General features: G+C 42.3%; 1 protein-coding gene and 1 long non-coding RNA gene across 2 annotated transcripts in view; one reads left to right on the top strand and one right to left on the bottom strand.

Moving 5' to 3' along the window:
• Positions 1-1,573: 1,573 nt before the first annotated feature.
• Positions 1,574-3,383, top strand: LOC127047612 (uncharacterized). Its single transcript, XR_007773405.1, has 2 exons — positions 1,574-2,317; positions 2,364-3,383. It is a non-coding gene; the product is annotated as an uncharacterized LOC127047612 (long non-coding RNA).
• A 97-nt stretch (positions 3,384-3,480) lies between these two features.
• The window catches only part of GOLM1 (golgi membrane protein 1), a 56,623-nt gene continuing 43,807 nt past the window's right edge, over positions 3,481-16,296 (bottom strand). Inside the window, exons 7-10 of the mRNA XM_050945952.1 lie at positions 9,601-9,778; positions 7,357-7,683; positions 4,683-4,808; positions 3,481-4,269 (exon numbers count right to left, since the gene is read on the bottom strand). Of these exons, the coding sequence (XP_050801909.1) occupies positions 4,196-4,269; positions 4,683-4,808; positions 7,357-7,683; positions 9,601-9,778 (705 nt within the window). The 3' untranslated portion in view covers positions 3,481-4,195. The remainder of the gene's footprint in view (positions 4,270-4,682; positions 4,809-7,356; positions 7,684-9,600; positions 9,779-16,296) is intronic.

Below are 16,296 nucleotides of genomic sequence, written 5' to 3'. Positions count from 1 at the left end.
TTTTTTGCCCTCCTTCTTGTAACAACCTTTTATATACTTGAAAACTGTCATGCCCCCCCATCTTCTCTTCTCTAGACTAAACCCAGTTTTTTCAATCTTTCCTCCTAGATCATGTTTTCCAGACCTTTAATCATTTTTGTTACTCTCCTCTGAACTTTTTCCAATTTGTCCACATCTTTCCTGAAATGTGGTGCCCAGAACTGGACACAATACCCCAGTTGAGGCCTTATCAGCATGGAGTAGAGTGAAAGAATTACTACTTGTGTCTTGCTTACAGTACTTCTGCTAATACATCCCGGAATGATGGTCGCTTGTTGTTGCAAGTGTGTTACACTGACTCATTTAGCTTGCGATCCATAGTCTCCAGATCCCTTTCCGCAGTACTGCTTCCTAGGCAGTCATTTCTCATTGTGTACGTGTGCAATTGATTGATCCTTCCTAAGTGGAGTACTTTGCATTCGTCCTTATTGAATTTCATCCTATTTACTTCAGATCATTTTGAATTTTAATCCTATCCTCCAAAGCACTTGCAACTCCTCCCAGCTTGGTATTCTCCACAAACTTTAAGTGTTATCTAAATAATTTATGAAGATATTGAACAGAACTGATCCCTGCAGGATCCCACTTGATATGCCCTTCCAGGTTGTAACTGAACCACTGATAACTACTCTTTGGGAATGGTTTTCCAACTAGTTGTGCACCTACCTTATAGTAGCTCCATCTAGGTTGTATTTCCCTAGTTTGTTTATGAGATGGTCATGCGACACAGTATTTGCTTCATTTTCTTTCCAGGTACTGAAGTTAAACTGAGGTCTGTAATTCCCTGGGTGGTTCTTATTTCCTTTTCTATAGATTGGCACTATATTTGTCCTCTGGAATCTTTCCTGTCTTCCATGAGTTCTTGATGATGATCACTAATGGCTCATATCTCCTCACTGCCCAGAACTACTGTAGGGGAAGGGTTGAAAATTCATTGAAAGCAACAGTACACAGTAATCTTCTCTTGAGGCAAGCAGATGTTTTGTGAAAGTTAGGAATGGCGGAACTCCTGACTGAGTTTGCCTCACTCTAAGCCAGTACTAAGAATAACAGCTAGATTAAAAAGCAAGACCAGAAGGCAAGATGAGCTGGATTTTTCTTTTTGCAGGAAATTATGCAATTTTAAAATTCTGTGTTCCAAAATGGAACAAACATTTAAATTTCCCCAAAAAAAATAGTTCCAAAACCTTCATTTTGGGTTGATTGAAATGTTTATCAAAACATTTTGTTCTGAGCTTGACTGAGTTATTATAAAACACTTTTCTAAATTCAGTTGGAATCTACAAAGGGACCATCACTCGAAAAACAACATTTAGCTTTCAACAAATTGACATTGATGGTAAAGTGTTCTGCTGGACAACTTCTAACCAGCTCTACAAAATGGTTTAATCAAAGTTGAAACTGAACACCCAAAATTGGCAGACTTAAATATATTAGAAATCAATAATTAAGTTAACTTCTCTCCTAGGTAAATTCAGTACAAAAATACTTTAGTGCACTGACCTCTCTACATCTCTGCATTGTGAAGAAGAATTATTACTAGACTTCCAGGCAAATTGGACTGCTCACTTTCAAAGGAAACCACCTTCTACTGGAAATACACAAGCTGGTCAACAGGTAACATGTTAAGAAACTAGCAATAACTTCTATAAATGTGATACAGTACAGAATACATGAATTAGAAATTGCGTAAATGAACCAGCTCTCTCCTTCCCCTCCAACCCCCTTTTCCTCCTCGCACTAGGAGTTAACATTAAAAGTAAACCAACCCTGTTTAAAATTAGTTAAACACACACTGAAAAGGATTTAGTTTTATTTTAAAATGTTTTTCTAAAATTGATCAGGCTTCATTGCAAAAACATTTTGAACAAGAACAAAAATCAGTTCCCCACCCTGTCAAGTTCATAACTTCATTCAGGAAACTCAAAGTGAGTACAAATGATTTTAGGCAATATACAAAGCTGTTTAAAACCACAGTTCTGAGTAAATCTAATTTCTCTTGCCCCACTAGAAAAAAGCTTTAGTTTTAAAATTCTTTTCTATACAGTTGACAGAAGCCCCCTTGCCTTTTATATTTTTAAAAATTACACTTAGAATTTGAATCCTTCAAAAACCATTTAGAAAGTAAGTTTTTATTTAGAGATGATTCAATCCCCCATGTAATGGATGATAGTCAAATTAATGTCCATCTTATTTTTTTAAGCTGTCTGAGTAATATTACCTAATGGCTGGAAAGTTGGGATAGATAATTTAACTTTTTACTAAAAACTGCAACTCTGTACTGCCAAAGGCAATACATCCCAACTTTGTCCACATTTTTAGAGGGGGTGTCCTCTTGTCTCTCCCATTCTTCTGTCACTCTACGAAATGCTTGTGTTTTTTCTTCTCAGGTTTGTATAGCCTTCCCCCAAACCATGAAACACAATGTATTGTGAGAGGGAAAGTTTCAGAAATGTAATATTTCTGTGACTGGCTTTGTTACTGTATAGAGGATAACATTGCAATGCCTTTCTTAGGACAACTTTAGTTATATTATTCAGAAACTCTCAACTCTCGTAAGTGTATCTTGTCTATATGCATTCCTTTATGTATAACAAAGGCCAGATTTAATGCAGCTTCTGAGCACAGCCCTATTTATTGTATGGCAACTTTATTTAAGATACAAAAAATTGTGCTCAAATGATTATAGCCAGATTACTGGCACCGTGAGCTATGGCATACAGTACATAACTGGAAAGGAAAAAGTGCATGAGTAGTGAGTGAAGCATCAGCTTTCCCTCGCTGTGAGAGTATAACTTAAACGCAGTGTGCAGTCCTTTGTACACTTCAGTCATGCCTACCACCTCTTCTCTCCTCTAATCTTGTTTTACTGTCTTCTATTCTGCATTAGTAACTGACCTGTTGATCTGGATTTGTTCAAATTATAAAAATAGTCCTTTTGAACAAACAGTTACAGGATGCAAGCTACTTTCATTTTCTTTTCCCTTGCTGTCTGAAACACTGGACTGTGGCATACAGGTGATCTTCAGTATCAGGGTCCAAATCCCTGTAACCTACCCACTTTTATCAACCAGGATTTACAAGTGGAATCAAGGACAAAACCTCAGGGGTAGCTCAGAATGTGTGTAATACTAATTGTTTTAAAACAGCATGGTGGAGAACCATCTGTGATAGATGGTGTGGTGGACTTTCCCCACTTTAAAGTCCTGCTTCAACAGGCACCTTGCAGTAACAAGCAGAGACCAGCACTCCCAAAGCTTTCCTAATGGCACTAGGAGGTACTGTATGTTTGTTGACCACAATGAATACATTCAACATGTTACAATAAAAACATTGTACAATAACAGTGAGAGTATTCTGTTATGCATAATATAACTTCAATGTGTTCAAGTTTACTCATGGAGTCCCACATAAAAATGTCTTTGAATGCAATGGTGGATGGGTGAAGTAAGAAATATGCATTACACACTATTTTAGCCTTCCCTTAGACAGTGGTAGCTTCAAGTCAGTTTGACAGAAACCAAATCCTCCTACTTAAATGAGTTGTAAAGCTAATCTACACCCCCTTGCTAGCTTTGAATGCAGGTCCAGCCTCTTTGTCATGACCTCCCATGGGAACCATGCTATTCTTCTGTGGTGAGGAGCGATAATATTACAGGAGGGGGGGAAAAAAGCTATCCAAAAGCCTTGTAGTAGTTTTGAGAGGGTCAGGTCAACTATTCCAGCCTTTGTGACAATAAGGACTAAACATACCATTTACTGGGGGAAGATCAGTCTAAGTTTAGCATCTGAAGCACAGGTAGGGATTCAAAATATGATCTTAGAATTACTTTGTTTCCCCTACTTCATGCCATTGTTGTATGATTGTACAAGTTAGCTGACTGTTTAAAAGTATTTCAATTATTGCTAGCTAATTAAGGTTTTAAAAACAGTAAAAAAAAAAGTTTGACAAGTCAGAACTGCTTTAAACCTCTGTAAGAGACAAAGTATAGTTTTAATCATTGAAGCATAGTACTAAAACTTCACAACCGCAATCTATTTTATTTGGGACCCTTTTAAAGCCTTGAGATGGCAATCAAGCATTCTAGCTTCACCTGGATCTTTATGGTTGGATTTGTTTGCAAGTGATTGAGTCACACATGGTGTGCTTCCTTATTCACAGCCTCTGTCTCTCCTCTTCACCTTGATTAAATAAGTGGTTCTTCATATTCAGATCTTCAGGATTTGGGGCTAATAAGGGAGGAAAAAAGTGAAATTCTTAATACTGTAAGAGTTGGAACAGCAGCAAGAGAAACAACATAGTCCTTATTGAAAGGATTGGGTCACTGTAGAATAGTGCAATATCACAAGTATCCAGTTATAGTTTGCTTTTACATACACCATGAAACTGGCCTGAGTGTCCAGTTCTCTCTCATGTAAATAGGGAGAAACTTCACTGAAGTCTTGTTGCACCAGAGTAAAATTGGTAATAGCAAAATCTGGCCCCAGCTGTATTCAGAGCAAGCACAAAGGCATCAGAGTTAACTAATCTGATGAATAGAAGGCCAGTCAGTTTCCTCCCTCCCAAAACCCTTAAGGGGACAGTTCTAAAAATACAATATGCTGTGTATAAGAGGATTTTTTAAAAAGACTCAGGTTTTTACCATGCAAGTTATTTTCATAGCTTGCCAGTGCTGCTTGCTTGTCAGTTTCAGATTCAGCCTCATTTTCATCTAGGTTGTAGTCAACTGCTATGTTGTTCTGGTTCGCTGCTTCAGCTCCCCGTTTATCTATAAAGATATTTAGTTTCATTAGTTAGTGGCCAAAAACTTGCCACAGCTGCAGTAGAGCACTGTTGCTAGAAAAACAGTCTCCCTCCTACTCCAGCTCTACAACAGATTGAATTTATCTCAAACCTTTGAAATTTGATTACCTTCTGCTTAGAGGTTCAGGTCTCAGCTATTCTTACTTGCTGCAGCTGCCTATCCAGTTTCAGAATTAAGTTTGCTATAACCCTTGTAGATAGAAGGCTTGATAACATGAGATAGGTAGGGCTGGACGGGACCTTCAAGAGGTCATCTAGTCCATTGCCCCTGCTGAGAAGCAGAAATGCATACACCAAGACCATGCCTGAAGACATATTTGTCTAATCTGTTCTTAGAAAAGCTCCAAATGACAAGGATTCCAACACCTCCCTAGATAACCTGCTCCAGTAATTAACTATCTTTATAGTTAGATACTAGGAAAAACACTCACCTAATCTCCCTTGCTGCAAATCTGTCCAATGGACAGATTAAAATTCCCATACCCCAGGATGCTAAACAAGTCAATGTTCAGCAGAATAGGAAGAGAAAGTGTTAGCAAAAGGTTACAGAAAGAAATGGTAAATGGCAACCAAAGGAGAATAAACTGAACAAAAACAGTAGTAGGTATTAGTGGCATGTGCAAAGAAACAAAATAATGAACAGCTTCCTCTGTTCAGCAAGATGTTTCAAACAAGCCATAGGAACACAGGACTTCAGGATTCACAATGGTAGTCCACATATGACAGTCTTGCAAGCCTGTCTGTCTAATGACTTGGGACAAATAACTAGTTTGGTGCGTAAGTAACAATTAGTTTTATCATAGTGAGTGTGGGCAAGGAGATTGTGCCTATGCAGGTAAATTTTCATGACAATTCTGAAAGACTGATACGAAGAGCAAGTGTTGTATGTAAAGTTAGCCTAACTACATGTATCACATTTCAAGGAGCATAAAAGACTGTAATGAAGTTCAGAAAACTAATCTTGGGCTTCTTGCTTTCACTTTGCTTTATCTGCAAGAGAATATGTGCTAGTACCTGGAAAGCAGAGAACTGGTTTGCAGCAAAACTGGGAGTGGGGGATTCTTTCCATGTTGCTACAATCAGACAATCTTCATTTTCTGGCCTGTGTGAACTCTTCTGCACCATCCTGTTGCCTGTGAGCTTTTGATTTGTACTTTTAGATGAAATTCCAGATATAGCTGAGAATGTTGTCACTAAGACTGCACCACTAGCAAGATGACTGGAGCTAGAAGTTTTGATGTACTTATAAAGCTCTGTTCACACTAGACATTTTTGCTAGTATTGTAATGTCAGGGGAGTGATTTTTTTTTTTAATTACATTTCTACCAACAAAGCCTTAGTGTAGATGCAGCTATACCAGGATGAAAGTGCATTTGGAAGTGGTGCTTATTTTGCCTGAGAACTGGTATAAACTATATTCAGCAAAAGCTATATCAATGCAGGAATGTGTGTCAGCACAGTGTTACCAGCAAAGCTTTTCTAGTATATCCCTGGGCTATAATTGAAGCCAAAGATGCATGTCTGCTTAAAAACACACTACTTGCTAAACGTTTCAGCCTTCAGGCATAATCCTGCAAGATAATGAAAGCTGAGGGTATGTGCCATCTACAGGAGACTCAATGCTTCACAGAATCAAACCCACAGAAAGGACAGATACTATATAGGCAGGAGAAACAGTGATCTGGCTGGTAAACACTGAGCAGTGAACTATAACATAATGGCTCTAGTTCACCAGGTGTGAAGTAATGCAGAGTAAATTCAAACTGCTTTGTCTCCAGGTACATATATAGTAGTGCAAGTCTGCCAAGGTCAAGTCCAACACATATTACTGTTTAAAAGGATTTCTTATTAAAAATAGGTTTTGGGTGTTTTGCCAAACCAACAAAAACATTCCACCCCTACCTCTCGCTGTAATTATATTTTAATAGGTCAAACCCTATTAGAATTACACATAAGGAGTCTGCTGTCAATGGACGTACTCATGTAGGTAAAAGAGCAAGAGATGGCCCAACATCTGTAGCAAACAGGCAGGACTGCTGATCCCAGTGGAGATTTGGACCCAAACCACTTCAGAACGCAACTAACAAGCATGAGAGCTGGAAACAAATTCTAGCCTCTACTCACAGAGCAAGGAAAGCAGGGAACTTGTCTCTGAGTCCCAGTCTCTCACATGACAGACCACTGCATTGTGACATTTTAGATTTTATATTAATCATTTCTGCACCAGGAAAGAAATGACCCTTGAAACATTCTACAAGATCATTGGCTCTAGAGACAAGCCACTTGGCAGCTAGGTAGCCTGAGTGGGTCTTTGTATAAATAATAATAATGGAGATATACCCATCTCCTAGAACTGGAAGGGACTCTGAAGGGTCATCGAGTCCAGCCCCCTGCCTTCACTAGCAGGATCAAGTACGGATTTTGCCCCAGATCCTTAAGTGGCCCCCTCAAGGATTGAACTCACAACCCTGGGTTTAGCATCCCTCCATCCCCTGCAGTTCAAATGTACTAACCATCCTGAGTGGGCTCCTGGACATCTGGCTGAGCGTCATAATTTAAGAGGTGCTCCCGCTCCACTTCTTCATTAGCAGCATTTTCTTGATTGACAGCATGGCCTGCAGGTGGTTCTTGCATTTTGACAGACTCCCGTTCTGCATCACCTCCTTTAGGAATATTTACCCCCTCATACAAATTTGGTTCCTTTCCTAGTTCAGGAGATAGTTCCTCATGATCCACGGCACTCTTGGCTGAATCCTGTGGGGGTCCTTGATCAACAAAAAGCTTCTCGTCTTCTGTTTTAGGCTCCTCTTTCTTCACTGCAACCAGATCACTTGTCCCTTCTGAAAAGCAATGTAATCAGTTTGTGCACTAAGCAGAGTTTTGATCCTAGCAAAGCGTAAGCCTTTAAAAAGCTAGAACAGAATCAACTGCCCTCTGCCTACCCAAGTTCAATTTTTTTCCTGTGCAGGGACATCTCTTTAAGCTGCATCAACTCCAAAAGATGTATAGGCATAAATCAGCATACCCTAAGTTAAAGGTACTTTTAGAAACCACTGCAGGATTTGTATTTCATAAGGGCTTTAAAGTCTGTATTGTCTTTGTTTTATGGTAAATAGGGAAAAAGTGTGAATCTCAGGTTATAGTGAGATCAATTAATAATTGGACATGCAGAGTAGAAGAATTTAAATACAGAGAGTTTTAATATTCTATGAAATACCTATTCTCACAGCATTAAAAGTGTAAAAAACTTGTGTGCACACTGTTAGCAATGCAACTGGCTTTAAATAGAGTCTACCTACTACAAGGTGGACCAGATGCGAGTTCTACAAATAGCCTGTAGCTGCTTTTGTCTTTAATATGAATATGCAGCTCAGGGACACTACTGGTCCCAGCATACACTGCTGCATCATTTTCGCCATGTAGCTGTATTCTTACAGCGTTTTGAGATACAATGCATAAGAAGATCCTTATATAAAAAGTCACATTGAAATACTAGCTCTCTGGAATGAGACCTGAAATATGCTCAGAGTTGTATTTTAAGAAAATTGAATTTCAAACGTATATGATGCTAAGCTGAGAATGTGGCAACCATTCATACATGCATATTCATAGAGTTTTTAAGGCCAGTAGGGACCATTAGATCATCTAGTTTAAACTCCTTTATACCACAGGCCCTTAAATTTCACCCAGTTACTTCTGTGTTCAGCCCAATAACTTGTGTTTGATTAAAAGATAACTTCCAGCGGTTGCAGGAGAGTCACACCTACTAAACACAAACTAATGTTTTAGGCTATGAATGTCAAGTCCTTGTTTCAGAAGGTCTTCAGAAAAGACAGCACCTTTTCCATAGCAAATTAGAGATACTAATTTAGGCCTGCTAAATATAACATTGTCCTGTTACTTGCAGTGTACACCTAGGGCTAGATTCACAAAGATTAGGCACCTCATTGCCACTTGAGATGTCTAAATCCAAAATTTAGATCCTCAGAAACTCAGCTGCCACCTAACCTGTGGGAGACACAGGTTCAAATCCCACTCTGCCCAATGTGAAGCATGGGCTTAAACACATATTTCCCCCTTCCCATGTGAGTGCCCTAACCAGGTCTCAATCTTTTTCCTACTGAAGCGAGTATACAATAGAGCAGGGACAGGAACCTGGGTCTCCCAGAAGAGTGCACCAATCACTAGGCTACAGAGTCACTCATTCTTTCTCTGACCCACCACCACTGTTTTTTCCAAGAAAGGCTCCTAAGTCCGGTCAGTCCTAACTCCAAGGAGAGGGTTCACAACTGCAAATCCCAAGTGGAGAGTAGTGCCTCTATCTGGTCCAGAGTTGGGCGCCTGCACCTCTCCTCAGTATTTCCTATTGCCTATCTTAGCCACTTAGCTTGCTGGCTTTTGTGTATCCCATTCTTGGGCATCTAACTCTTCCCATACATCGTTTAGGAGCCTGGGTGCCTAAAGTTAGGTGTTTCAGTGCTGAGCCCAAGTCCTTGTTGTGGATCTAGCCACTACTACTTTAACATATTCTTCAGGCAATGGAAGTATTTTAATTGAAAAAAATATTTTGACAGGCATTAGCTATTAACTATAACTTTCCATAAGCACGAAAAAATACAATGATCAATGTGAATCTGCGGAATGAAGTTATATGCAATTTTGTTTTACATTTAATTAAATTAAATTTCAATTAATTAGAAGCCATTTCTCATCTCAGTTGCTATTAAGGTGTTAGTTATGTAAATAGCCAGTCTTACCTTTGTCTCCATGAGACTCAATCTCTGGTACCTTTTTTACATTGGGTGTTGGCTTTGATGCTTCTAGAGCTACATTTTCAGGAATTTTGTTGTTCTCTTGCTCCTCATCTCCTTTCTGCTCTACCAGGTCATGCAGCTGGAGCTCTCGATTAAAAGTTGGCAGCTGAATATTATTACCCTTAAAAGCATATAGAGACACATGTGATTTGTCTTGTCAAATGCTTATTCCTATGCTCTGATTTATATTTCATTTTTAACCCTGACTAGAAAAATCTAAATGCTCCAAAACCAATTGAAGAAATAGACTTGAACTGAAATCTTCATTGGAGTCAGAAGTAAAACACAACCCCAACAAACAGGCAGCACAGTTTCCACACACACTACACCAACAGAACAGTTTGATATAATGCCTCTTCCTGTACTACTCCACCCAATACCATCAGACTATAAAGCTGCGCACAAGCGACCAGGGAGCTTAGCGAACAGGAGCTGCTAACGGAGTTTCGCAAGGGAGTTTGGAAGGGGAGTAGGAAGGGAGTGGGGGTCCCTTGTCGGTCTCATCTGTGACCCATTGGTCCCCTGAACCTATAAACCAAGCCACATCCAAAACCTTTCTGTTTAAAGCAGAGCAGAGTGGACAGGGAGCTGCAGACGGGAAGTTGAGAGAGTTTGACAGAGGGAGGCTTACGATGGTTAGGAGGACCTGCAACACCTGTGGCAGCACTGCTTCTGTCTCTTCCACCTGCGCCTGTAGCCAGACAGAGCACCAAAGCATGGATGCTTTTACCCAGATTCTGGTGTGGGTTTGCAAAGACTGTAACTTGCAATTTCCACTTACTGATATCCAGGCTGGGGGTGGCACCCAATGTGAAAGGTGCCTACTGGTGGAATCTCTCAGGCAGCAGGTGGGAGAGCTACAGGAGGAGGTGGCTAGGCTGAGGAACATCCATATCCATGAGCAATTCCTGGACAGTATCCATGTGCAGACAGCTGATGTAGCTGTCCCAGTTCACAAGACTACTGACACACCAGTGGAGGAGGAGATGGCTCAGGGTGGACACTGGCAGCTGGTTACTTCTGGCAGCAGGCAGTGCTCCACCCCTGCTGCGAGCCCTCCTGCTGTGGTAATAGATAACCGTTATGCTCTTCTTGATACAGAAGAAAAGGAATCACCCCCAACAGTTAAGGAGGGGAAGCCTCGTACCCCTAAGGCTGGGAGGTCTGCTGCCACCACTGATAATAAGAAACATAGGGTAGTGGTGGTTGGAGACTCTCTGCTGAGGGGGACGGAGACACCCATCTGTCGCCCTGACCGTTCATCCCGGGAGGTATGCTGCCTGCCAGGGGCCCGTATCCGAGATGTTACAGAGGCATTGTCGAGGATTATCTGGCCTTCTGACTACTACCCCATGCTACTCATCCACGTGGGCACAAATGATACTGTGAGGTGTGACACTGAGCAGATCAAGAGTGACTACAGGGCTCTGGGAGTACGGGTGAAGGACTTTGGAGCGCAGGTGGTATTCTCTTTGATTCTTCCTGTCGAAGGTAGGGGCCCGGGCAGAGACAGATGCATCGTGGAGGTGAATGCCTGGCTGCGAAGATGGTGTCGCCAGGAGGGCTTTGGCTTCCTCGACCACAGGATGCTATTCGAGGAAGGACTGCTAGACAGAGATGGTGTTCACCTTTCGAGGAGGGGAAAGGCCTTATTTGCGCACAGACTGGCTAACCTAGTAAGGAGGGCTTTAAACTAGGTTCGACGGGGACAGGTGAGCAAACCCCACAGGTAAGTGGGGAACAAGACCTGGGAGATGGGTCGGAAACAGGAGGGAGCATGGGCTATAATGGCAGAGAGAAAGCAGGGTCAGGGCAAAGCTGGGAGGCAAGATCAAACCAGTATCTTAGATGCCTATATATAAATGCAAGAAGTATGGGTAATAAGCAGGAAGAACTGGAAGTGCTAATAAATAAATACACCTATGACGTTGGCATTACTGAAACTTGGTGGGATAATACACACGACTGGAATGTTGGTGTGGATGGGTACAGTTTGCTCAGGAAGGATAGACGGGGAAAAAGGGAGGAGGTGTTGCCTTATAGATTAAAAATGTACACACTTGGACTCAGGTGGAGATGGACATAGGAGATGGAAGTGTTGAGAGTCTCTGGGTTAGGCTAAAAGGGGTAAAAAACACGGATGATGTCATGCTGGGAGTCTACTACAGGCCACTTAATCAGGTGGAAGAGATGGATGAGGCTTTTTTCAAACAACTAACAAAATCCTCCAAAGCCCAAGATTTGGTGGTGATGGGAGACTTCAACTATCCAGATATATGTTGGGAAAATAACACTGCGGGGCACAGACTATCCAATAAGTTCCTGGACTGCACTGCAGACAACTTTTTGTTTCAGAAAGTTGAAAAAGCTACTAGGAGGGAAGCTATTCTAGACTTGATTTTAACAAATAGGGAGGAATTCGTTGAGAATTTGAAAATAGAAGGAAGCTTGGGTGAAAGTGATCATGAAATCATAGAGTTTGCAATTCTAAGGAAGGGTAGAAGGGAGTACAGCAAAATAGAGACAATGGATTTCAGGAAGGCGGATTTTGGTAAACTCAAAGAGCTGATAGGTAAGGTCTCATGGGAATCAAGACTGAGGGGAAAAACAACTGAGGAGAGTTGGCAGTTTTTCAAAGGGACACTATTAAGGGCCCAAAAGCAAGCTATTCCGATGGTTAGGAAAGATAGAAAATGTGGCAAAAGACCACCTTGGCTTAACCACGAGATCTTGCTTGACCTACAAAATAAAAAGGCGTCATATAAAAAATGGAAACTAGGTCAGATTACAAAGGACGAATATAGGCAAATAACACAGGAATGCAGAGGCAAGATTAGAAAGGCAAAGGCACAAAATGAGCTCAAACTAGCTATGGGAATAAAGGGAAACAAGAAGACTTTTTATCAATACATTAGAAGCAAGAGGAAGACCAAGGACAGGGTAGACCCACTGCTCAGTGAGGAGGGGGAATCAGTAACGGGAGACTTGGAAATGGCAGAGATGCTTAATGACTTCTTTGTTTCGGTCTTCACTGAGAAGTCTGAAGGAATGTCTAATATAGTGAATGCTTACGGGAAGAGGGTAGGTTTAGAAGATAAAATAAAAAAAGAGCAAGTAAAAAATCACTTAGAAAAGTTAGATGCCTGCAAGTCACCAGGGCCTGATGAAATGCATCCTAGAATACTCAAGGAGTTAATAGAGGAGGTATCTGAGCCTCTAGCTATTATCTTTGGGAAATCATGGGAGATTCCAGAAGACTGGAAAAGGGCAAATATAGTGCCCATCTATAAAAAGGGAAATAAAAACAACCCAGGAAACTACAGACCAGTTAGTTTAACTTCTGTGCCAGGGAAGATAATGGAGCAAGTAATTAAAGAAATCATCTGCAAACACTTGGAAGGTGGTAAGGTGATAGGGAATAGCCAGCATGGATTTGTAAAGAACAAATCGTGTCAAACTAATCTGATAGCATTCTTTGATAGGATAACGAGCCTTGTGGATAAGGGAGAAGCGGTGGATGTGATATACCTAGATATTAGTAAAGCTTTTGATACGGTCTCGCATGATATTCTCATAGATAAACTAGGAAAGTACAATTTAGATGGGGCTACTATAAGGTGGGTGCATAACTGGCTGGATAACCGTACTCAGAGAGTAGTTATTAATGGCTCCCAATCCTGCTGGAAAGGTATAACAAGTGGGGTTCCGCAGGGGTCTGTTTTGGGACCGGCTCTGTTCAATATCTTCATCAACGATTTAGATGTTGGCATAGAAAGTACGCTTATTAAGTTTGCGGACGATACCAAACTGGGAGGGATTGCAACTGCTTTGGAGGACAGGGTCAAAATTCAAAATGATCTGGACAAATTGGAGAAATGGTCTGAGGTAAACAGGATGAAGTTCAATAAAGATAAATGCAAAGTGCTCCACTTAGGAAGGAACAATCAGTTTCACACATACAGCATGGGAAGAGACTGTCTAGGAAGGAGTATGGCAGAAAGAGATCTAGGGGTCATAGTGGACCACAAGCTTAATATGAGTCAACAGTGTGTTACTGTTGCAAAAAAAGCAAACGTGATTCTGGGATGCATTAACAGGTGTGTTGTAAACAAGACACGAGAAGTCATTCTTCCGCTTTACTCTGCACTGGTTAGGCCTCAACTGGAGTATTGTGTCCAGTTCTGGGCACCGCATTTCAAGAAAGATGTGGAGAAATTGGAGAGGGTCCAGAGAAGAGCAACAAGAATGATTAAAGGTCTTGAGAACATGACCTATGAAGGAAGGCTGAAAGAATTGGGTTTGTTTAGTTTGGAAAAGAGAAGACAGAGGGGACATGATAGCAGTTTTCAGGTATCTAAAAGGGTGTCATCAGGAGGAGGGAGAAAACTTGTTCACCGTAGCCTCCAATGATAGAACAAGAAGCAATGGGCTTTAAACTGCAGCAAGGGAGATTTAGGTTGGACATTAGGAAAAAGTTCCTAACTGTCAGGGTAGTTAAACACTGGAATAGATTGCCTAGGGAAGTTGTGGAATCTCCATCTCTGGAGATATTTAAGAGTAGGTTAGATAAATGTCTATTAGGGATGGTCTAGACAGTATTTGGTCCTGACATGAGGGCAGGGGACTGGACTCGATGACCTCTCGAAATCCCTTCCAGTCCTAGGGCTTGTCTACATCACAAAGTTGCAGCGCTGGTGAGGGGGTTACAGCGCTGCAACTTAGGAGATGTACACATCTGCAGGGCATCACCAGCGCTGCAACTCCCTGTTTGCAGCGCTGGCCGTACTCCCGTTTTGTCTCGGGTGTAGAGGATCCAGCGCTGGTGATCCAGCGCTGGTAATCAAGTGTAGACACTTACCAGCGCTTTTCTTGACCTCCGTGGAATAAGCAGGTATCCCAGCATACCTGAGGAAGCCTCTCTGGTAATCAAGCAGGTCTCCTTCCCCGGTTTGCTCTCGCGTTCCCCGAACCCCCGTGCAAGCAGGTCTCCTTCCCTGCGGTTTGCAGGGGGGTTCGGGGAACGCGAGAGCAAACCGCGGGGAAGCAGGTCTCCTTCCCCGGTTTGCTCTCGCGTTCCCCGAACCCCCGTGCAAGCAGGTCTCCTTCCCTGCGGTTTGCTCTCGCGTTCCCCGAACCTCCGAGCAAGCAGGTCTCCTTCCCTGCGGTTTGCAGGGGGGTTCGGGGAACGCGAGAGCAAACCGCGGGGAAGCAGGTCTCCCTCCCCGGTTTGCTCTCGCGTTCCCCGAACCCCCCTTGAAGCCGCCCAACAGCGCTGCAGTGTGGCCACATCTAACACCACTTGCAGCGCTGGTTGCTGTAAGTGTGGCCACTCTGCAGCGCTGGCCCTATACAGCTGTACTAATACAGCTGTAACAACCAGCGCTGCAAAATTGTAGATGTAGATTCAGTAGTTGCTATGCATAGTGCATCAGAGGCTATTGTTCTCAGAAGCAACATTTCTGAGCATGAAGGACATGTCTCTGGAGCACCAAGAAATAGTTTTGGATACAGAACAGAGGCAGTGCAACTTGCCCCCAGGCTGCCCTGCTGGGATGGAGAAGCTACTACTGTTGTTTTTCTCAAGGAGGGCTCAGCTTTCAATAAGTTTTGGGAACACTAATTTATGGCAGCCTAATTCAGATAAATGAATTAGTTCAGTTTGGACTGTTCAGATGTTACCAGTTAGGATTCCTGCCCTCCTCCTCTGCACTCAATGCACATATTTTTGTTGTTTACTTGTTGTAATGCCTGATCACAAAGTTATCCAAGCCTTATGCCAGAGAGTGGGTGAGTGGCAAACATGGGTGTAGATGGATATCTTGTAAACCCCTAAATCATCTCCTCCAAAAAAAAGTATTGTAATCCTTCTTCCACCCAGGGCCAGCTCTACAGTTTTCGCCACCCCAAGCAGCACGCCGAATTGCTGCCATGGGCGGTGGAGGCAGTCCATGTGCCCTTAAGGTGGCAGGCACATTCCCGTAGTGGCAGCAATTAGGTGGTAGCTTTTATGTTTGGCTGAAGCTGCCGTGGACAGCTAAACATAGAAGCTGCCGCCGAATTGCTGCCAACGCGGAAATGCGCCTGCCACCCTAACGGCGCATGGACTGCCCGCGCTGTCCGTGGCGGCAATTTGGCGCTGCTGCTTGGGGGAAAAACAACAGAGACTGCTGCCCCTTGCAGATTGTTGCCCCAAGCACCAGCTTGTAATGCTGGTGCCTGGAGCCTGCCTTGCCTCCACTTCACTGGCACCATCTGCTTCTTTATCACACCTGTTGACAGATGAAAGCCAAAATAATACCCTAAGAGTGACCACCACCAGAACTGTTCACAAAGGCAGATGGCAGCTAACAAGTGTTGGTTTAGTATAGCCAATGTTTTACAAAGCCAGAGACCACTTTGGCTATCACAGCTTGCTATAGCATGAGTGTTCATTGATACAGAGACTATATGCACAAGTAACCACATAACAGACATCAGCATCAGATGACAAGGTGAATCAGTCACAAAGAAATGTCAGCTGAGCTCCAAATGTGGTATACAGAATATGAAATAGTCCAGTTTATTTGAATCTTTGGAGGCATTCTGAGATTTCAGACAAAATGGTTTCAGATGAAAGGAGGAAGCAGGCAGCCTTGCTAT

The sequence above is a fragment of the Gopherus flavomarginatus genome, chromosome 3, assembly GCF_025201925.1.
Source record: "Gopherus flavomarginatus isolate rGopFla2 chromosome 3, rGopFla2.mat.asm, whole genome shotgun sequence".
NCBI lineage: Eukaryota > Metazoa > Chordata > Testudines > Testudinidae > Gopherus > Gopherus flavomarginatus.
Note: the sequence above shows the minus strand (reverse complement) of the source record. Positions and strands in the feature narration are given on the sequence as shown.